General features: G+C 45.3%; 1 protein-coding gene across 2 annotated transcripts in view; it reads left to right on the top strand.

Annotated features, from left to right (window-relative positions):
* Positions 1–2,793: 2,793 nt before the first annotated feature.
* The window catches only part of ARHGAP25 (Rho GTPase activating protein 25), an 87,821-nt gene continuing 69,144 nt past the window's right edge, over positions 2,794–21,470 (top strand). Inside the window, exon 1 of one of the 2 annotated variants that reach the window (XM_012535660.3) lies at positions 2,794–3,262. In XM_012535660.3, coding sequence (XP_012391114.1) covers positions 3,202–3,262 — 61 coding nt within the window. In that variant the 5' untranslated portion in view covers positions 2,794–3,201. Of the gene's footprint in view, positions 3,263–3,521; positions 3,540–21,470 lie in introns of those variants that run through there. The other variant, XM_049696409.1, reaches the window with a different exon arrangement.

Below are 21,470 nucleotides of genomic sequence, written 5' to 3'. Positions count from 1 at the left end.
CAAGTCAGGATAGAACAGAGAAGCGCTCTTTGGGTCAGGCAGGCAGTGATGCCGAGCGGGCGCTCCGAAGTCTCCAACTGACTAAGTGCAGAGGAATCCAGCACGCCTGGGGTGCTTGGAGGGTAGCTGAGCCGTGTTGGTGTGATGGATTGGAGCATTGATCAGCAAACATTTACTCTTTTTTCCCCCTATCCCCCACCCCCGGGTTGTGTGTACTTCCTGTTTCACTGACTTTGGACTTGGTCACGTGATGTGTGTGGGTCACTAGAATATGAGCAGATATGATAAGAGCAGAGGCTTTAAATAGGCTTATGTGGTTCTTCCCTCTTACACGCCTTTCATTCACAATGAGAAGCATATGCCTCGTCACCCCTGCTCCTTCAGCCTGGTCCCCCGGATATAAGTTTTGGATTTTTTTTTTTTTTTTTTTTTGTGGTACGCTGGCCTCTCACTGCCGTGGCCTCTCCCGTTGTGGAGCACAGGCTCCGGACGCGCAGGCTCAGCGGCCATGGCTCACGGGCCCAGCCGCTCCGTGGCACGTGGGATCTTCCCGGACCGGGGCACGAACCCGTGTCCCCTGCATCAGCAGGCGGACTCTCAACCACTGCGCCACCAGGGAAGCCGGATATAAGTTTTGGACAGTTTAGTTTGAGGTGGTTATTTGTTATATAAGCAGAGATGTGTATGATTTGGGGTTCAGGGGGCAGTCTGGGCTGAAAATCTACCTTGGATGGATCAGCAAATGCATGCCATTTAAAGCCTTGAGACAGATGAGCTCACCAAGGTGTGGGTATAGAGGGAAGAGTAGTCCAGTGAGTGAATCCTGGTTTCCTTCACTGTTAAGAGGTCAGGGAGATGAAACGGAATCAGCAAGGAAATGGAGATGAAGCAGAACGGCAGGCAGACAACCACACCAGTGAGGAACGCTGGGAGCCAAGTGGAGAGAGGGCTTGGGCTTGGAGAAAGGAATCAAATGTGTCAAAGTGAGATGACATGTGGAATTGACCAGTGGATTCAGTGACAGGGATGTGGTCGATGTCCTTGATCAGAATATATTCAGTGGAGTCATGGGAGCAAAAACATCAACCAAAAAGATTCAGGAGAGAATAGTAGGACAAGTGTTTGCAAGTATAGACAATTCTTATGAAAACTTGGCTCAGAAATGAAGGAGAGAAATGGGGCTGTAGCCAAAGGGGGAAATGACATTGAGAGAGATTTTTTAAACTGTAGTATATAAAAGAATAAGTGTGGGGCTTCCCTGGTGGCGCAGTGGTTGAGAGTCAGCCTGCCGATGCCGGGGACACGGGTTCATGCCCCGGTCCGGGAGGGTCCCACATGCCGCAGAGCGGCTGGGCCCATGGGCCATGGCCGCTGGGCCTGCGCGTCCGGAGCCTGTGCTCCGCAAAGGGAGAGGCCACAGCGGTGAGGGGCCTGCGTACCGCCAAAAAACAAAAACAAAAAACAAAAGAATAAGCGTGAATGCTGGTGGCAATGATCCAAGAGAGAGAAGAAACTGATGAAGCAGTAAAGATAGAGGAGCGATGACACAGTTTATCCTTCGGAACTGAGAGAAGATTGAGTGTGTGAGCTTCCATGCATGGAAGTGAGGGCGCTACAGTGATGGGAGCTTGCAGACGTTCTCCTCCAGTTGCATCAACTTTCTCAATGGAACAGGAAGCCAGGGCATCAACAGAGTGAGTATATGGAGGCAAAGAGGAAAGTATAGCAGAGTCATCCAGGAGGGCTGAAGAATGAATGGACCAAGGATGTGTAGCTCATATTCTGGCCAGTAGTGACTCTTGTGAGCACTCTTACCTACTATCTTATTAGTTCCATTACCTTATAGCCTTATTAGTCTTATTATCTACTCTCTTTAATAAGCCTCATGATAGCCCTCTGAAGTAGGTCCTATTATTTGCCTCATTTATAGATGAGACTATTGAAGCACAGAGTAGTCAAGAAACTTATCCAAAGTCACACAGCAAGAAAGTGGTTGGGCCAGGATTTGAACACAGGCATTCTGGCTCTTGGACCAAATACTTAATCACTAGGTTAGTCTGGCCCAGTTGAACATACGAAAGCCTGTCACAGAACTGAACTAAATGGAATAAGGGTTGAATTGATGTTTGTGGTGTAACCACTATGCGTCCAGCTCTGTACTAGATGCCTTCACAACTCTGTGCAGTCATGGTTATTATCAACCCATTTTACTGCTAAGGATACTGAGGCCCAGACAGATTCAGTTGCTTGTTAAAAGCTGCAGAGCTAGGAAGTGGAAGAACTGAGTTGTGAACATATATCAGTCTGATTCCCAAACCCACACCCTGTACACAGGGTCAAAGAACCATTATAACACTTAAGTGGGTCTACCCAGCTAAAGCTCACTTATTAGCTAAATATATCAGAACCCTCCTGACATCAGGCTGAGATCACTTGGAACCTTTGTCCTGAGTAGGTGGAGAACTTACTATGTGGGTCTTATAGCAGGAAGAAGCTGACTAAAAGAAGGTGATCTAAACGAAGGTGACTTTGGGGGAAAACTCTTTGTCTTATTGACCGTTTTTGTAAGCCCACTCTGTTCAATGAGAAGGGAGCCTTAGAGGTAGATGGCCAGAGTCTTAGAATTTTCTTTTCTTTTTCTTTTAATCAAACCTCTAGCACTCACTCTACTTATACAAGCATTTCCAAAAACCATTTTCTCAAGAAAGAGATTATAATGTATCATTACACTGAACAACCACCCACTTCCTCAAATGCAAGGAAGCAGACAGTTAAAAAAAAAAAAAAAAAAAAGCCAAGAGGCAGCCGTTGTTTATCACGACCTCGCCTCAGTGAGGCCTGAGATTCTTTTGAACAGGAGCTTTGCTTCCCATGACGCAGAGTGAAGTGTCAACTGGGATATTTCTGGTAATACTGAAAGCAGGAAAAGCAGGGTGCACACTTCATGAGGTACCAGACCCCCGAGGGACCGTGGGCAGGTTTGGGTACCATCCCCGGTGACAGATGGATGGACCTTTCATCTGAGAAAGGAGAAGACATGCTGGCAGATCAACCTCAAACCGAAGATTGCTTGTGAAGCAATCGTAAAGGGGAAAACACACACACACAAGCTTGTGGGGCAAGAAGATCAAAAAGCCAAGAAGGGCGTGAATTGAGGCAGACTCCCTGCTTCAGCAGCAACTCACCCAAACCAGAAGCAAAATGTCCCTGAAGTTGCCAAGAAACTGGGATTTCAACCTGCGAGGGGAGGCTGGGAAAATAGGTATGGCCAATGTCTTTTTGCTGCCTTTGTGGTTCTCATGCTTGAGTTCCCACCATTTGCATGTCGGTCTGCAGGGAGAAGAGTCTACTTAAAAATGAATCTGTCGGCAGAGCTGGGTTTGGGGTCAAATTTGCATTCAAACTGATATGATGGCTCAGAGTTCCCAAGTGCTGGGGAGGGGTTCTTTTTTGTTTGGAGGTGGCGGGAATGGAGCTCCTTGGTGTGTGGGATCTGGGGTACTTGGGATGGACTAAGGCTACAGATCTCACAAAACATGGTGAGTTTTTCTCTGTTTATCATGGAAGGATAATTTCCCTGCTGTTTGGACACTCATCCGTATTTTGAGTGGATTTTGGTAGGAGTCTTTGGAAATGCTTGATCTGTAAAGGAGTGCAAGGTGTTCTATTTTGTGAGTCCACTGGGTCCCCAGACCTTCTCTGTGGACTCGGGGCTAAGGTGGTGTTACTTGTAGCAAAAAGTAAAGAGTGTGGACAAGACAGGAATACAGAGACCTTTGAAGGTATAACGAAGACACGTTTAATTAAAGGGACAGAATACATTTTAGATTAATTACCTTAGGGGACTCTGGTATGTTTTCTGAGATATTCTGGCCTTTAATTCATACCTCTTCTCATTAATGATGTTGCTGATACATTGATTTTTAAAAAATTTTTTTATTGAAATATAGTTGATTTACACTGTTGTGTTGGTTTCAGGTGTACAGCAAAGTGATTCAATTGTACATGTATATAAACATATATATTCTTTTTTACATCATCTTCCATTATATGTTATGACAAGATATTGAGTATAGTTCCCTGTGTAATACAGTAGGTCCTTGTTGGTAATCTATTTTATATATAGTAGCGTGTATATTTTAATCTGAAACTCCTAATTTATTTCTTCCCTGCCCTTTCCCCTTTGGTAACCATAAGTTTGTATTCATGTCTGTGAGTCTATTTCTGTTTTGTAAATAAGTTCATTTGTATCATTTTTTTAAGATACCACGTATAAGCAACATCATATGCTATCTATCTTTTTCTCTGGCTTACTTTACTTAGTACGATAATCTCTCGGTCCATTCATGTGATACACTGATTTTAATGTGTTCTATAATTGTTATCATGAGTTTCTTTATATGGGTTCCGTCTACTATTAAATTGACCCCAGTAATTTAGAATAGAGCAGTTGGGCTGGAAATGATTCCCTGCGTTTTGCCCTTATGCTTGTATAGTGAGATAACTTCCTTGTTAATGGACATAGATAAGTATTAAGGTGTTTCTAATGGCTAGGAAAAGTTTTGCTTGGAACAGGTTTAAACCTGGGCCTCTAACAGTGGTTAATGAGCTACTAAAGCAGGGGGTCCACTGCAAAGTCACATATCTGAGTGGTAATGATATAGGTCTGAGAAAGAATTTGAAAGAAAATTGACAGTAATCAGAGAAGCCATTTATCTTGGTAACCAGGGAGGATTAGTGGTCCCTAACCAAGCTGGGAATCATCGAAGGTCGGTTCAGAGAATGAGAGATTTTTCCATAATCAGAGGTTTTTCTCCTAACTCCTGTTGATATCAATGTACTTGGCCAATGCTCATTCTATTGTATGTCCTAAAAAATTTGTTTTTAGAAGTAAAACTTCTATGATTCTGTTCCTTTTGAAAATGTCTTGCTTCTCTTTATGTGGGGTCATTCTACCCTCTCAGCATCCGTGTTTGAACAAGTCTTATTCTCCTTCTTTTAAAAATGGAAGCTTGAGACAATTAATGGTTAAATGATTAATTGATTAAATGGTTAAATGATTTTTTTCAGGGATAGAGGACGTTACCACATTAGAGTGCAGGTCTGCACAGTCTCAGACCTGGGATGAGGTTGGGTAGGTTTCATGACTTCTACCAACGTTTCTTAAAACATGGTCCCATAGTTAGCCTGTATGAGAAGTCACCACAAGTGCTCACTAAAAATGCAGATTCCTGGGCATCACCCTGACTTGTAAAATCAGAATCTTTGAAGGGAGATCCAAGCATCTGCAATTTAATAAGCTCCCAGCCCTCCATCTCACCTGATCAAGAAGTCCGGCTGTGGTCTAGGTTAGTAGACTTGGACAATTACCATTCATTTAGCATAGAGCATGGTTCTGGGTCCTAGTGGGCACACAACAAATATTTGTTGACTGAATGAATGATTGAGTACAAGCAGATATTATTTAGTATTTTTTAATGAAAAAAATCATAATTACATAATGAAATACAGAGGAGCCCTTGTCATTATCCAAGCCATTTACAAGTTTGTCACCCCAAGAGATTGAACTGCAGCCAGAATACTTTTTGTGAGTGTCACGTTGATGAGAATTCAGGTCACAGGCTGAGCCCTCTGAGGGAAGAGAGTCATTGACTCAACCATGGGACCTCTGGTCCCTTCTCCAGCACCCTGTGTCCAGGTGTGACTGTAGGAACTGACTTAAGAATAACCAAAGAAGCTCACATCTATTAAAAATTGTGTGGAGCTGAGAGTAATGACCTGTGGTTTTTCCAGACTGGGCTAGTCAGGGGTAGGTCTGGGTTTCTCAGTCTGGACACTACAGATATTTTGGGCTGGTTAGTTCTCAGTGATGGAGGCTAATCTGTGCATTATAAGATGTTAGCAGCATCCTCAACCTGTATCCACTAGATGACAGTAGCACTCCCCTACCACTATCAGTTGTGACAACCAAAAATATCTCCAGAAGTTACTGGATGTCTGGGGAGAGATATCTCTCCTAGTTGAAAACCACTGGAATAGATCATCACCAAGAGGGTGTGGTTATCAGGTCACTTGGGACTGGAATCCAAGTATTACCTCATGATTCATTGTCAAGGTCAACTTTCAAGAGGCTCTTAGTAAGATATAACTTCAGGGAATGGGCAGTGCCCTAGGAGGACACCAGGTTCAGTACTCACTTAGGGAAATAGCAAGACACTGATTCATGATGTGTCCCAGGAAGGGGCTCCAACGTCTTTTTGGTGAGCGACACTTCTAGTTCCCTCTGAATCTTGTGAGTGCTGAGCCAGGGCTGGAATGAAAGTGGAAGTCTCCGAGAGAGGGTGGAGGACTCTCTGTACTTCCATCTCAGAGAGTGGGGAGGGCCCCAGTGGCTGGGAGGCTGACCAGAGACCACACCATGTGTCTGGAAGCGGTGGGAGAATGTGACCCAAGCTACCCTGTGTCTGACCTATTGGTCCTAGGAGGGAACAGGGGTTGGAGGCAAGGGAAACGCAGAGCCAACAGACTTGACTTGAGGTGAAGCCGGGAGCACATACTTCTTCCTTCGATCCTTTGTCATCTTCAATTTTAGTCCAATGGTTAAAATCACGATAGCCTTCCATTTCTTTCATGTAGTGTTACTCATATCTTTTACTCTTTCATTTATGTGTCTTTCTAACTGAACTGTAAGCCCTAGAGGGTGGGTTCTAGGATGCAGTGTCCTTTCTTGCACACTGTCCAAGGGCATGGCACATCCAGAGGCTGGCATGTAGGTGCTCTATTGAGAGGGTATTGACCATCCAGGGAAAGCCCTTCCTGCCCGACTGCTAGGGAGGGCTTACTTGGAAGATCTCTGGGTGAATTTCAGGACCACCCACATTGTATCCAGTTGCAGGCACTTATTACATTGTTCTCTGCTCCCCTAAGCCGAATGAGGGGAGAATGGGCCCTAGAGAGCATATGACTCTGAGATACATTAAAAAAGTGACTTTGGAGAGACAGTTGTTTTCAACTTTTTTTTACCCTCTGAAATTCAATGTTGAAAAAATATTATCCAGAAACAAAAATTCATTATTCCAATCTCCCAAGTAGTGAAGTGAAAAACAACAGTAGTGGAGGGCTTTTTTTCCACTTGATAAATCATTATTTGTCTGATATGGGATCTAGTTTTGCTCTTTAGAAAATCAGAGTAAAGGGAATAAAAATATTTGTTACTTAAGACCCTGTAACTAGACCAATTTCCAATGTAGGTTATTATTCTTGTTAAAAGCTGTCAGATTTGAAAGTACAGTTTTAGATAAACAGATGCATAGATAGATACAGAGATCCACAGAGACAGAGAGAATTGAATATATAAATAAGTCCTATGAATCAAAAAATAGTTTAAAAAATGAAGAAACAACATGAATAGGCATTTTACAGGATAGGAATAATACTGCCAATAAATATATGGAAATATGGTTGATCACAATAATTAGGAAATGTAAATTAAAAGCACAATGACATACCTAACCTCACCCACCAAAATTACTAAAATGAAAAATTCTGACAATACCAAGTGTTGTCAAGGACACGGAGCAATAGGAACTCTCAGACACTAAGAATAAAACAATTTTGGTAAACAATTTAGCATTGATCAGTGAAACTGATGATGTACAAACTCTATGAAGCAGGCATTTCCCTCTGGAGACTGTCCCCTGGAGAAACTATTGTGTATATGAACAAGAAGAGATGTACGGAAGTTCCATAGTAGTATTTCCTGAAATAACAAGGGGCAGGAAACAACCCAAGTGCCCATCAATAACAGAAGAGAAAAATAAATTGTAGTATCTTTATAAAATGTAATGCTACCCAAGAGCAAAAACTAATTAATTGTGGTCATATATTTCAATGAGTCTGAATAGCAAAAATTTAATTTTAGGCAGAAAAGGGAAGTCACAGAAGATCAGAATGAGGATTCACTTACAGGAAGCTTAAAAACTGTGTACGTATATGGCAAAACTATAAAGAAAAATGAGGAATTGATTAATATAAAGTTCTGGATGGTTGTTACTTCTGTAGGAAAAAGAAAGGGAAATGCATTTGGGAAGGTCCAAATGTACCTAACTAACGTTATTGGTAGTAACATGAGAAGTTATTTTATTATTGTATATAAAATGAACAAAGAAACGAATGCGTAAATAAACACCAAAAATCTGGAAGGAGATATACAATTTGTTAATACAGTTGACCCTTGAACAATGGGGTTGTTAGGGGCGCAGGACCCTCCCTCCCCATTCCGTGCAGGCAGAAATCTGAGTACTACTATCTCTGCCTCAGAAACAAAGGAATTGATAAATGACTCACTCAAGGGGGCAAGACGTTGAAATAGCAAAAGGATCTCCAATCGAACACAAACTTTTCGCTGAACTTAAAGATCTGTAAAATGAAAACACAGGAACTATATTTATCAAAAAAATTCACCTATAAGTGGACCTGCGCAGTTCAAACCTGTGTTGTTCAAGGGCCAACTGGAGTAGCTAAATATGGGTGAAGGATTTATGGGTGAGGTATAACCACACATGTACGTATTATTACTTTATAAGTATTTTCCAGAGTTTCTATAGTGAACAAGTATTAACTACATGATTAAGAATACTCAAAGCTAAAACAAATTCCAGTGCTTGGCCAGGCGTGTTGGCACAAGGTCTGGTGGCACATGTTTTTTGGCAGTCGGCAGCCAGGTGCCAAGCCCTCCTGCAGCTGCAGAGGTTGCAACCAGCCAGGACCTACACGTGGTCATCGGCAAGCTGCTCATTATAGGGGTGTTGGAAAGATCCTGGGACTGGTTAAGAAGACTAAGTTGGTGATGATGGTCCCATCACACACAAGACAGCATGAAAGAAAAAATGCCTCTCATGAGGCAGCTCTGTGGTTGTTTCATTGGATAGAGGAGAAGGGAGTGTGTAAAGAGCTAATGTGAAGTCTCAGCGTTGGCACAGCAATTGAGACAAAAGGGCACCCGTGGAGACTCAGGGAAATACCACAGGGAGAGCCAGGGTGAGGTGCAGGCCAGTGGGACAGATTCCAGCCTGGGGGTGGTATGTAAGTTTTGTGGAGTCCCCAGAGGGGAACTGAGATATGGGAGTTACAAAGAGAGAAAATAATTTACATTTCTTGTCTTATGCTTTACTCATCACTATTTTTCTCCTTGAAAGCTTTTTTTGTTCTTCCTTTGAATACGTTCTAAAAAATCAAAATCACTTTACACACACACACACAAAATGACACCCATAGGTCTGGCAAGCAAATCTAAAGGCAGTCCTGCTCTCTGCTCCTCCAAGGCTTACAGGCTAGTGTGGCATAGACAGAGAAACAATTACAGGACATCAAGACCAGTCCTATGATAACAGCCGTGGGAGCCACAGGAGTGCTCTTAGGAATCGGCATGCTGGTCCCGCCACCTCTCTCCCCAACACTGCCATTCATTTTTATCTATATATCTATAGATAAAAGATATCTATAGATATATCTTTAAGATATAGATGTGTATGTTCTTCAGTGAGTCCCAGACTTGCCATCCTTCTCAGACTGATTTTCCTGTACATGGTCCCTGTTCTTTTGGAGAAGAAAAAACTCTATAATTTTGTGTAGCTCCTCCTTGTGAAGGGATTAGACCTGCCCGCTTACTCTTGCCACACGTGCTTCCCCAAGCAGACGCACGCACACTCTAGACCCCAGCCATGTCCTTTTCAGTTCCCTGCCCTTTCTCATCTGCCTGGAGCCCTTTCTACTCACGGCTCCCTTACTACCACCCGATTCCTGCCCATGCTTTAGCCCACACTTTTTCTCCTTTGAGGGACTGGCATGCTTCCTCGTTTCTGTTAAGACAGCTGTGAAACTCATTGTATTTCTCTTTTTGTCTTGGCTGCCGGGAAGCTCAGAGCTAAATTAGGCTCTATCACATTTCAGTCACAGTGTAGACATCTTGTCCCCTGGGAGACCTTGAGTCTACCTATCACTGGAAGGAGAGGGTAACAATCTTTTCCCAGGCCATTTAAACAGAGAGACTTACAGATCTAGAAATTGTGGACTTCCTTTGCAGTGAGCTCAGCGAAGCCTCCTGAACTTGAGAGATTTGAGTCAAACCTACCAACTGATCGATTGGCTTTTATCTTTTTAATTAATTAATTAATTAATTTTAAACATCTTTATTGGAGTATAATTGCTTTACAATGGTGTGCTAGTTTCTGCTTTATAACAAAGTGAATCAGCTATACATATATATATGTTCCCATATCTCTTGCCTCTTGCATCTCCCTCCCTCCCACCCTGCCTATCCCACCCCTCCAGGTGGTCACAAAGCACCGAGCTGATCTCCCTGTGCTATGCAGCTGCTTCCCACTAGCTATCTATTTTACATTTGGTAGTGTATATATGTCCATGCCACTCTCTCACTTTGTACCAGCTTACCCTTCCCCCCTCCCTGTGTCCTCAAGTCCGTTCTCTAGTAGGTCTGCGTCTTTATTCCCGTCTGCTTGGCTTTTAAACAAAGAAATTTCTCCTTAATCAGTAATGTGCAACCCCAGAACTCTAGGTCCTCTCTGGAGAGAATTAACTCGAATTGCCTGTAAAAAGTAGCACCGACAGAAGCTTGTCTAAGGGATGAATTGCCCATTGGCTTTTCTTGTTAAGAGTGTAGGAGTGCAGGAAGGTGTGTGTGGTACAGAAGAGAGTGCATGAGCTTGGGACCCCTTTGCTGATTTGCAGTAAATCCCAGTAAAACATTCACTTAATTATTAAACAGAATTAATAATATGTATGTTGAGAGGAAGAAAACATTTCATGCACATAACAGTTAGGTGTTTAGCAAACACCTGTTTCCTTTCTTTATAGATAATCTGATTTCTAACCTCAGATCAAACTAGAAGCTGTGCTTGGGCTACATTACCTTGGCATCCTTACAGATGGTCTCACTAAGCTGCACTTTACTGTCACCCCATCAGTTTTAGTCATCACCGCACGTAACAATTTCATGAAATCTGCTCCTCATTTTGTAAAAATGAGAACAAGAAATGAACAATGCAGGCGACTCCTATGTGTAACCCTAGATGAGAAAATTCACTGAGACTTCAGTGCTCGTACTTTGTCTCCTTTGAGGGACTGGCATGCTTCCTCCTTTCTGTTAAGACAATTGTGAAACCTATTGTTTGTTTTTTTTTTGCCTTGTCTGCCAGGAAACTCAGAGCTAAATTGAAGCTCAATCACAACTTTTACCCATTCAATTAGCAGACTTATATTTTCCTTTGTCTTTGGCAAAAATTTATGGGCTCATTGCAAATGAGTTTTCTATTTGAAGAGGAAAAACCCATGAAGTCTTTTAAGGAGAGAGTGTAAGTATATGCAATCTATCAGTAAACAACTCCTCAGGTAGCCTGTGAATAAATTTCATACTTATTAGTGGCTACTGGGCATTATAATTTCTCTAAAAACAGTGTTCAAAGAACATGGGTGCTCAGAATCAATTCTTTTAGTTCATAAATGAAAACACAATTCTATGACCACTCGTATTTTATTTATTTATTTATTTTTGCGGTATGCGGGCCTCTCACTGTTGTGGCCTCTCTGTTGCGGAGCACAGGCTCCGGACGCGCAGGCTCAGCGGCCATGGCTCACAGGCCCAGCCGCTCCGGGATCTTCCCGGACCGGGGCACGAAGCATCAGCAGGCGGACTCTCAACCACTGCGCCACCTGGGAAGCCCCACTCATTTTTTTGCTAGTTATGTGTAATGATGGTGGCTTCAGTACACCGGTGCCGATCATTTTCATTTCATTCATTCATTCATGTAACATGTATTTGCTCACCTCTACATGACAGGTCCTTTTCAAGGAACATTCTCAATATCGTGCCCTGGGACAGCTGCTTCACTTCATCCTTATGCTACTCACCCACCTCCAAAATGTGTACACACAGATGTTCCAGATGGGGCTGGTGACACTCTACTGCTGGAACCCTGGCCTACGGCTTCTGAACCATCTGTAGGCTTCCTTGTTGGTCTGAGAGTTTCAAAGTGAAAGAGGAAGTGGTACAGTATGAAGTTTCTGATGCTGATATAAAATATTTTTTAATATTTAAAAATGATTTTTATAAAGTTTACCAAAAAACTTTCTAACAAAGTCTGAACTAGCTACGGTGACACAAGCCAACTGTGCACAATATGGTAGTGAGAAAGTTACCTTAAAGTAAATTCCACCATCACTAGTTGCGAGTCATGTGACCTTGGTTCTCACTTTCTTTATCTGTAAAATGGGCATAATCACAGTGCTAACCCATATGGCTATTGTGACGATTAAAGGAGACGATCTTGGTAAAACCCTTAGCATAATAGCAGACATCGGCATGTGCTTCGTATATCACTTGTCATCATCACTGCCGCCAAGCGCATGACTACAATGTGGGTACGCTATCAACTCCTTCTAGCCAAGTCTTTGGTGAAAGCCCCAGCCAGCAGTGCTACTTTAGTTTGTCTTGGTCCCGTTTAGTTCTTCTCTTTTTTCTTTAGACAAATGGCCTTTTCAGCATCTGTTGATCCCCTTTGCTGCCCAGTGTCAGCCCCCGGCTCACCACAGCACTGCTGCTCAGGGGTTGCCTGGCGTGTCTTGTTTCTGACTCCTTCACCTCCAGTCTTTGACTCTGCAGCCCTTCCTTAAGGCATACAAATTTCATCCACTATGTTTACACAGCTACATCACTTTTCATCGTTTGTCCTTTTCCTTTCCTCTTGCTTTTCTTTTTTTTTGTTGTTGTTTTGTTTGTTTTTGCCATTTCTTTCCTAAGTTGGTAAAGTACCTGAGTTGTGACTTTCCTATAAGGATGAGGAAGGGCTTGTGGTAAGTGTCCTGCAGGATGTTTGCTGTAGAGAGGTCCCTGTCTCCGTGCTGCTGTGATAGGGACCGTTCCTCATACTCCTCTTACTCTGGGTAGGAAAAGAGTGACTCTGGGCTGTGCACCACCTGGGTGACCCTCCCCCATTGCTGAGGAGCTGCTTCCGCCAGAGCTGCAGACGTCTCCCACTGTCACGAGTATCTCTGGCCATTGAAGTGAGGTTGCATGCTGTTTGTTGGGGCCTCACTGGGGTCAATGGTTAATGTCTGTGATGTCTTACGTGTGAGTTACAGCAGCAGCAGTTTAGTTTTTCCAGTTCTGTAAGAATCCCGCATGTGGCCAACTACTCATTTCCAGGTCGTTATTTTTAGATACAATTGTGAAGAAACAGCAGGGCCTTCAAAATGAGACCTCTGTCTTCCTTGGCCTCAGTTCTCCTGTTGCAACCCAAGGGTCCTTGCGAGTGCACTCTCCCCCCTCCTTGTTCTTTTGCAATTTCCTCTGGGCACTTGGTCGTCTAGAACCCAGAAACCCATTTTGCTGGTGGGTGAGGAATCGCACCGGGCTCCCAACCCAGAGCTATGATGATCACAGGTACAGAGTAAGTTGGCATCCCCTGTCCATTCTCAGCCAGGGCCCTTTGTGCTCTGTCCCGAGCCCAGCTTGGCACCAGCCTTCTCCATCTGAGCTGTCCTGAGTTCCCCTGCTCAGCTAGGGTGACCAGCTGTCCCGATTTGCCTGGGACTCAGGGGGTTCCTGAGATATGAGATACTCAGTATGAAAACCAGAAAAGTCACCCTGGTCCCACGCTCTGTGTCTGAGAAAACAAGGCATTTTGAGAAAAGAATGCCATCATTGTAAAAGTGCTCTGTATTATCTATTGAACCGAATTTCCGGTGAGGTCGCACAGTTTAGGGTAAAAAAATTACGGGGAATCTTTAAACCTTGAATTGTTTTTCTGTTTTCAGTACTCATGGTTAAAAATCCTTCCAGATTCTTCCTTCAGCCTGCCTGAATCTGCCATGCTAGCTTCCTCTCTCTGTTTTTATGAAATTTTAAGTTTCTTGTTCATACTTTCTCAGGAAAGATTGGGAGCCACAGCTGTCAGTCATATAGCAGGGAACTTCTTTCCAGAATCACACAAAAATCCCTGCCTTGTGGAGTCTCTATCTGGCCCCTAGGTTTGCTCTTCTATTTTCTGGATTCATTTCAACTTTACCTGTCCCTCCCCATCCCCATGGCCACCACCCTTCTCCTCTTGGAAGCCTTCCTGAATTGGCCAAGTAGGATTAAACCCTCCTTCTTCTGTGACATTGTACCACTTTGCTCATTTGCTCATTGCCCTTCTGTTCTGATTGACACATATTTATCAGACACCTACAATATGCTGGGCACAGTACTAGGCTCAGGATGTAAGAAGATAAAAAAATATTAAGATCTTGACTTCAAGTAGCTCAATCCCATTGGAGAGACCCTCAAGGTTAGGGTTAAGCAGGGCTCTCTGTAAAGAGAATCAGAAAGTCATAAATGACGTAACTGAGACTGTGACATTTAAAATGCTGACGTAGGGTTTGTTCCGTAACTAAAGTTTCCTTGCCCACTTGAGCCATAACCCCTAAATATCTATAAGGGGCAAGTTTTCACTCGTTAATTAAAACACACACACACCCACACACTCCCCCAAAAGCTTCCAACCCCAGATGGCTATTCTGACTAAGTGCCAGTAGAGGGCGCCCACAGACAACATAACTACGTTTCTACCTGTAAACTTGGTCCATTTCCCTTATTTCTCTCCAGAAAGCCCTGGATTTAACCAGTCCCTGGTCATCACAAAGTTATCCCCATATCTCATCCTCTGTGGCCTGAAATGCCCAGCTTTAACGGAAGCGACGGATGATTTAATCACCTTTTGTGTCTTTACAGATACAAAGTAGGGTTCCAGATAAAAGATGTTTCTTGAAAGAAACAGCTCATGGTCCTAAGTAAACCATGTCCTCCCTCATAACTGTACCATCTCTGAAGTCTCACTTGCAGGCACCCACTCCAGCGATTCTCGGCCCTCAGTGAGCTCCCTTCCATTGGTTCTACCACTTTTTCACCATCAATCCTCCTTTATGTCCTCTTGACCATAGACTGCTAATTCTGGCATTGCAGAGCTGTGGAACAAACACCCTTAACTCCTCTGCCCCTAACCCTGTTTAAACCCAACAAGCCACTTTCTTGGCACCTGTACATGGGCTCCTGAACATTGCTGGGGAAAGTGAGACCACTGAGCTGCCTGGATTTACTTAAAATTTGTGAACCATCACGTGAGGTGTATGTTCAACAGACCCAGACAAGCCTGCTACGCCTAGCTAGGAAGTTTCCTTTCCTTTTCCCCAAAACATTTTTTCTCTCCTCAAGGCCTTAACACCTACTCCCACTGTCACCCTCACTTTTATTTCTTAGAGGAAAGTATGTGCACCTGAATGAGAACCAACTCATTTTGCTACCTACAAGTGCTTCCGTCTACCCATGTCGTCACCTCCAGAACTGCCCTTAGATTTGGGCATGGGGCCACCGTCTGGAGGCCTGGATCTTACAGGGTCCTGCTCTGGTCGGGCTCTAGCTGCCGAGGTGTCTGCCCACCCGTAGCCTGGGCCCTGCTAGCTGTCTAGACCACTCGGGAAGGTGAAATTCCCCGCAAGGATAGCCAGAGCTGTTTCCAGGGCCGGCCCGCCTGTCTTCCTGGGTCCTCCTAGTGGTTGTTCTGCAGAAGGTTGATGGCAGGGAGGCCCGGAACAGAGCTTGGATGTCTGGGCTGGCGTGTCGACATGCATGTGTGTGAGGCCTCTCTGCGAAATGGAGCGAGCGGGCAGTGGGAAGAGAAGAGGTGTGGGCGGTAGGATGAGGGCCTCCATCTGTATATTCTTGCCATACGTTCTCCAGTGTTGGTGGTCACTTGTCTCTTGTCATTCTATAGTCAGCCAAATTAAGGACTGGTGCAGGCCACACTGCCAAGAAGGTCATCGTCAAAGTCACTGATTGTCCGGAACTTGGCCAAGGGTGCATCTATCGCTGTCCTTGTCTCACTCCAGTGCCCTGCGGTGTTTGACACAGTTGGCCATTTCCTCCCAGAAGTAATCTCTGGGCTGGCTTGATACCGTACTCTGGGCCTTCCTTACCCCATTAATCACTCTTTTTGAGCTTTCTTTGATGGAGTCTCTGTCTCCACCAGATTCTTAACTTTGAAGTGTCTGAGGCAGAAGTGGCTTCATCATCTGCAGGGCCTAGTGAGGAGTGAAAACGTGGAGCTTCTAGTTCCAAATTATGAAGAATTGCAAGATGGCGGCCGCAGAGGATTGAACCAGGTGCAAGGGACCTGGGGTTCAGCACAACCGCACAGGTTGCGTGTCTATGAGGCCAGCTCTGGCCCCAGGGCTCAGTTCCCTCGTCCTCTTATCTCATCCATCCTCACTTGCTGGGTAGTCTCATCCCTTCCCATGGCTTTAAATCCCGTCTATCCTTTTGTACGTTCGCCCTGGTCCGTCTGCTGGGCTCCAGACTGCTCACCATCTCCACCTGGATCCCTCTCGGGCTTCTCTCTCCCGGTACGTCCGACACAGAGTCCAGAATTGTCTCTCTTCGCATTCCTCCCCACCCAGTTTAGCTGACGTCAATAAAAGACTCTACCTTTCACCCGGTTGCTCAAGCTTCCACCTGCGGTCATCTTCCATTCATGTTTTTCTCTACCACCCTGCATCTAATCCACCAGAAAAAGACATTTGGATTCGTTAGCGATTTGAGTTTCTCATCTGATTATTTTCAATTATCTCTGATATTGTAAACACCATCATTTCTTGCTGAGTCTTCTGCAATTTTTTGCTAACTTGTCTTCCTGCCTCCACTCTTGCCCTGTAGAACAGGGGTCCCCAGCCCCCCGGGCTGCGGACTGGTACCGGTCCGCAGCCTGTTAGGACCGAGGTCGCACAGCAGGAGGCGAGCCGTGGGCCAGCGAGCAAAGCTTCGTCTGCCGCTCCCCATGGCTTCCCATCGCTCGCATTACCGCCTGAACCATTCTTCCCCCCATGGAAAAATTGTCTTCCAAAAAACTGATCCCTGGTGCCCAAAGGGCTGGGGACCACTGCTGTACAATATACGCTCTGCACCATGGCCAGACTCGATAGCGTTTAAAAGCAGAAATCAACTTGTGGAACGTCTTCTTGAAAACCATCAGTATGAGATTCAAACTAATTATCCCTGCCTGTGGGGTCTGACCCCCAACCCCTTCCCCCAACCCACCTGCCTCTCCTCTGCTCCTCTCACACTGCCCTTCAGCCACGCCCACCTCCTAGTTCCTTAAACACTTGGAGCTCAAGGCCACCTCGGCCCTGTCTGCCACTCTCTCTCTGATATACCCTTACCCAGATCTTACCGTGGTCTTTCCTCCACTCCATTCAGCTTCGGCTCAAATATTTTCTCTTTAAAGAGGTCTTTCCTGACCCTAATACCTAGTATAGCATCCCCCTACTGCAGTCTCTCTTTATCCCATCACCTTATTCTATTTTCTTCACAGCACTTTTGTACCGGAAATGATATTCATTTGTTTTCATGTCTATGGTCTCCACCCCCACTAGACTATAAGCTCCTCGAAGGCCGGGCTTTGTCTGTTTCCCTCACTTTTAGGCCATTGCTGCCAAGAACTGTGCCTGTCATACAAAGAGGTGATCTCGGAGATTTTCGTGGGATAGCTGGGGACTGCCTTGTGGCCTGCTAACTTTGCCTCACCCCAGTGAAATCTGTACGTTACAACAAGAGCAACGCATGTTCTTCTGCTGCCCTTACTGGTGTGGAGCAATGGTTTGATCCAGACAGACAATTCTGCCTTGCTTTTGGAGAAGGAAGTAGAGCTTTTGGTTTCTGAAGCTAATTTGGAAGCACATGCAGGTGACTGAGCATCTAGCTGTTCTCAAGAGAGGTTGGGACCTAAGTCACGGGGCTTAGGCTGCTGCATAGGGTGCCAAGGGATACTTCTCGCTCCTATAATCAAAGTCTTTTTTGAAAACTTGAAGTATAGCTGATGTACAATGTTACATAAGTTACAGGTGTACAAGAGAGCGATTCACAATATTTAAAGGTTACACTCCATTTATAGTTATTATAAAATATTAGCTCTATTCCCCGCGTTGTACACTATGTCCTTGTAGCTTATTTTATACATAGTAGTTTGTACCTCTTCATCCCCAAAGTCTTCTTGATGATGGGGATTGAAGTGAGGCCAATGAATTAATCCCTCCACTTCAGACTCAGGGACTGGGGAGACATGTTCAGCAGCCCCAATCCCTCTACCTCCCATCTTTTTTTTTTTTTTTTTGGTACGCGGGCCTCTCACTGTTGTGGCCTCTCCCATTGCGGAGCACAGGCTCCGGACGCGCAGGCTCAGCGGCCACGGCTCACGGGCCCAGCCGCTCCGCGGCATGTGGGATCTTCCCGGACCGGGGCACGAACCCGTGTCCCCTGCATCGGCAGGCGGACTCTCAACCACTGCGCCACCAGGGAAACCCTGCCTCCCCCTCTTTAACTGGATATCGGTTAGCGCTAGGGTTAGGGTTAGGGTATCCAGGGAGCTCCTAAGAGGCGCAAAGCAGCTTTTCTCAGGAAATGGAAATATTAAAGTTGTACATCAGTGTTGTCGTGTGGTCAGTTAGTCTGGGTGGGTAGCTAAGATGAAGAGCGAGGGGGAGCAATGGAGAGGAGAAAGGAGGAAAGACAGAGGGTGGGAGAGGGACCCAGCAAAGGCAGAGGGAGGGAAAGAGGGTGCAGCAGGTGAGGTGAGTGGAAGACAGGTCTTGCTGTAGGGGAGGATGCTCTTCAAAGCCCTGCAGGTTGGCTTTCACCGACCAGCAGTCAAACTGAACTCATCAGCTGCGGATTCAGAAAGTTATCATGCTTTCAATTAGGGATGACAAAACTGGCTATGATCGTAACCCTGGACTCTTTCGCTGAAACTTCCTTCTACCTTTCCTTTCTTTGGAGAGACTGAAAACCTGAAACCAAGGTTTCTCAGACTCCCTCGTAGCCAGGATTCTAGAAATAGATGACGTTCTGCTGGGTCAATTCACTGGTATGCGATCTGGACCGTAGAAGTGAAGGGCAGGCATCTCCCTGTGTCTCCTTGGTTATTGCTGGCAAACAAGATGGGAACCCGTGAGGCTCCTGGACATCGCAGCTCCAGCGCCCGCTCTGTGGGGTCTCGGGCATGGGGGGCAGTGGCGGCAGCCTCTGCGGAGGGACCTTACTTGTGGAATTTCCCCAGAGGTGATCTGTCTCTGAGGGAATCAGGTCTGTTTTGCCCTGGTGCCTGAAGTCTGCTCTTTGAGCTCCTCCAAATATTCGATAAACGCTTAAATCCTTAATAGGCAATTCCTGCTTCCCAAACTGAACATGGATGGATAAGTTTTCATATGTCACCATTGCAGTTTGCACACAACCCTTATCATCTTCTACTCCCAGAATGGCACATTCCACAGACTCCTCTACCAAATGCATCTCCACAGTCCCCAGTGCCATTGACTCCCCAGCAGCCAATAGCAAGCCAGAGCCCTCAGGGCAATCCTGCCGTTCAAATATTTACAAGAAATTCACCGACAAACAGGAAAATCTACAATAACAAACAGGAAATCTACCTCCTACAATAACCCCAGCTAGCACTTCTGTGAGTCCTTCAAAGAGACAGAGTCATCACCCAGTGGCCTTTCATTTCTAGGTGTCTCTCTCCACACACCCCCTGTATCGTCCACTCCTAAAGTGGCCAAGATCTTCTCAGTGCTGGTGCTTGGGTGTGCGACCTGGGCAACCGCGCAGGGTCCCCGCGCTTGGTTAGAGGCTCTTGAAATTCTTAATTATTTTTGAACAAGGAGCCCCACATTTTTACTTTGTACTGGGGGCCACAAATTATAGAGTCAACCTTGATGTTTTTCTACCTTGTGTCCCAAGAATGGGGTGATTGTTGAGCCAGACCTTGACCTCTTGACCAGGACCCCTTCCTTCCCCAAGTAGAGCACATCAGTCCTACTAATTCTCTTACCTGTATCTCAGATCCACCCTCTTGTCTTATCTCCAGATTACTGCGAGCTTCCTAACCGTTATCCAGCCTCCAGTTTTCACGGTCCTTAACTTATTCTCCACGAGCTCCCCAGTGCCTGCATGTGTTGATAGTTTCATCTATCAGAGCCATCATTCTAGGGCTCAAGAGAATCACATGAAGATGGCATCAGGTTCTTGAGCTGAACCTTCCCTACCCCTCCTCTAAATCATTGGTTCTCAAACTTGGCTGCTAAATTCCAACTAGCAGAGACACTGATGTAAGTGGCAAGGGTGCCACCTTGGTATCTGGCGAAGTTTGGGTTCTGCTGCTGTGGGCGTGGCCAACATACAGGGCCAGCTGACACTATTTCACCAGCTCTAAGCATGAATTGCTTGTGGGGTAGCCTAGAAGGACTTATTTTGGGAATAACACTGTAGACTCCAAAATTTAAAGACAAATTCTCTTTCCATGTTTTTCATCTCTTCACAGTGTCTCATTCCAGCCCCAAAGGGATTGAGAGATGTTCATCCCCATTCAGAGCCCAGAGACAGGGTAGTGCTTGTAATACTCACTCGGTGAGGTGGGGATGTCGGCCTAATCCCACCCGGTCTCCTCACTCCCAACTCAAGCCTCACTGCCAGCCTGCCAGCGACTCTGGCCAGAAAGCACAGGGGGATGAGAAAAAACTCAGGTGTGTAAAACAGGAACCCAGTATTAAGGGTGAAAAGAGAAGGTGGGGATACACAGCATAGATAAATATGTCTAAGGGGCCATACAGACATTTGGCACGTTCTAGAGGACAGTAAAGGGCTTAGTATCCTCCAATTGGCATAGATTTTCTCTTCCTTCTCTCTTGCCTACCCCTGATCTTTTCTCTTTCGGTTCCAAATGGCTTCAGAGTAGCTTGTGATCATACATGTATTACCCAACAAACATGTTTGTCAGGCCTGTATCCAGTGTTCTTCCCTCTGTGTCCTGGACTGGCTTCAGTAAACACACAACCCTCCCAAAATTGTATGAAGAATTATATGTGTACGTGCAGACTCTCAAAAGGGTCTATACAAAGGCTAAAACCACTGTTTTACGTTTCCAAGCAACAAACCACTCCCCGCACCCCGCCCCCAGTAAGGAACCCTGTGATAATTAGACACAATGTGGTGCGCACATGGGTCCATCCTCTGTCCTGTCCAAGGGTATTTTGTGGTTGTCGTGTGTAAGAGAGTGGAGGGAGAGAAAGCTGAGTAGAGGGAAAATGCCACATGATTCTCTAGTCTACAGCCTTTCCTGGCCCACTGTTCCTGGCCTGGGACAATACAAGGGTGACAACTAACTGGGAAATTCTTAGAATTGCTTCTTGTTTCTGACCTGCTGGTCCTGGCATTCTGGACCGCATTCTGGTCCTTGATGTGTAAGCTAAATCTGACTATGGCCACCAGAGGGCAGCACACTCAGCCGCGGCTGGGTCAGGCCTGTTGGTCCACCTGGACCTTTAGAGCTGCCTTGGGCAACTGAGCAGGTTCAAGGTCGCCCTGCCATTTC

The sequence above is a fragment of the Orcinus orca genome, chromosome 13 (genome assembly GCF_937001465.1).
Source record: "Orcinus orca chromosome 13, mOrcOrc1.1, whole genome shotgun sequence".
In the NCBI taxonomy this organism is placed as follows: domain Eukaryota; kingdom Metazoa; phylum Chordata; class Mammalia; order Artiodactyla; family Delphinidae; genus Orcinus; species Orcinus orca.
The sequence above is the reverse complement of the archived record's forward strand: the minus strand, read 5'-3'. Positions and strand labels throughout refer to the sequence as shown.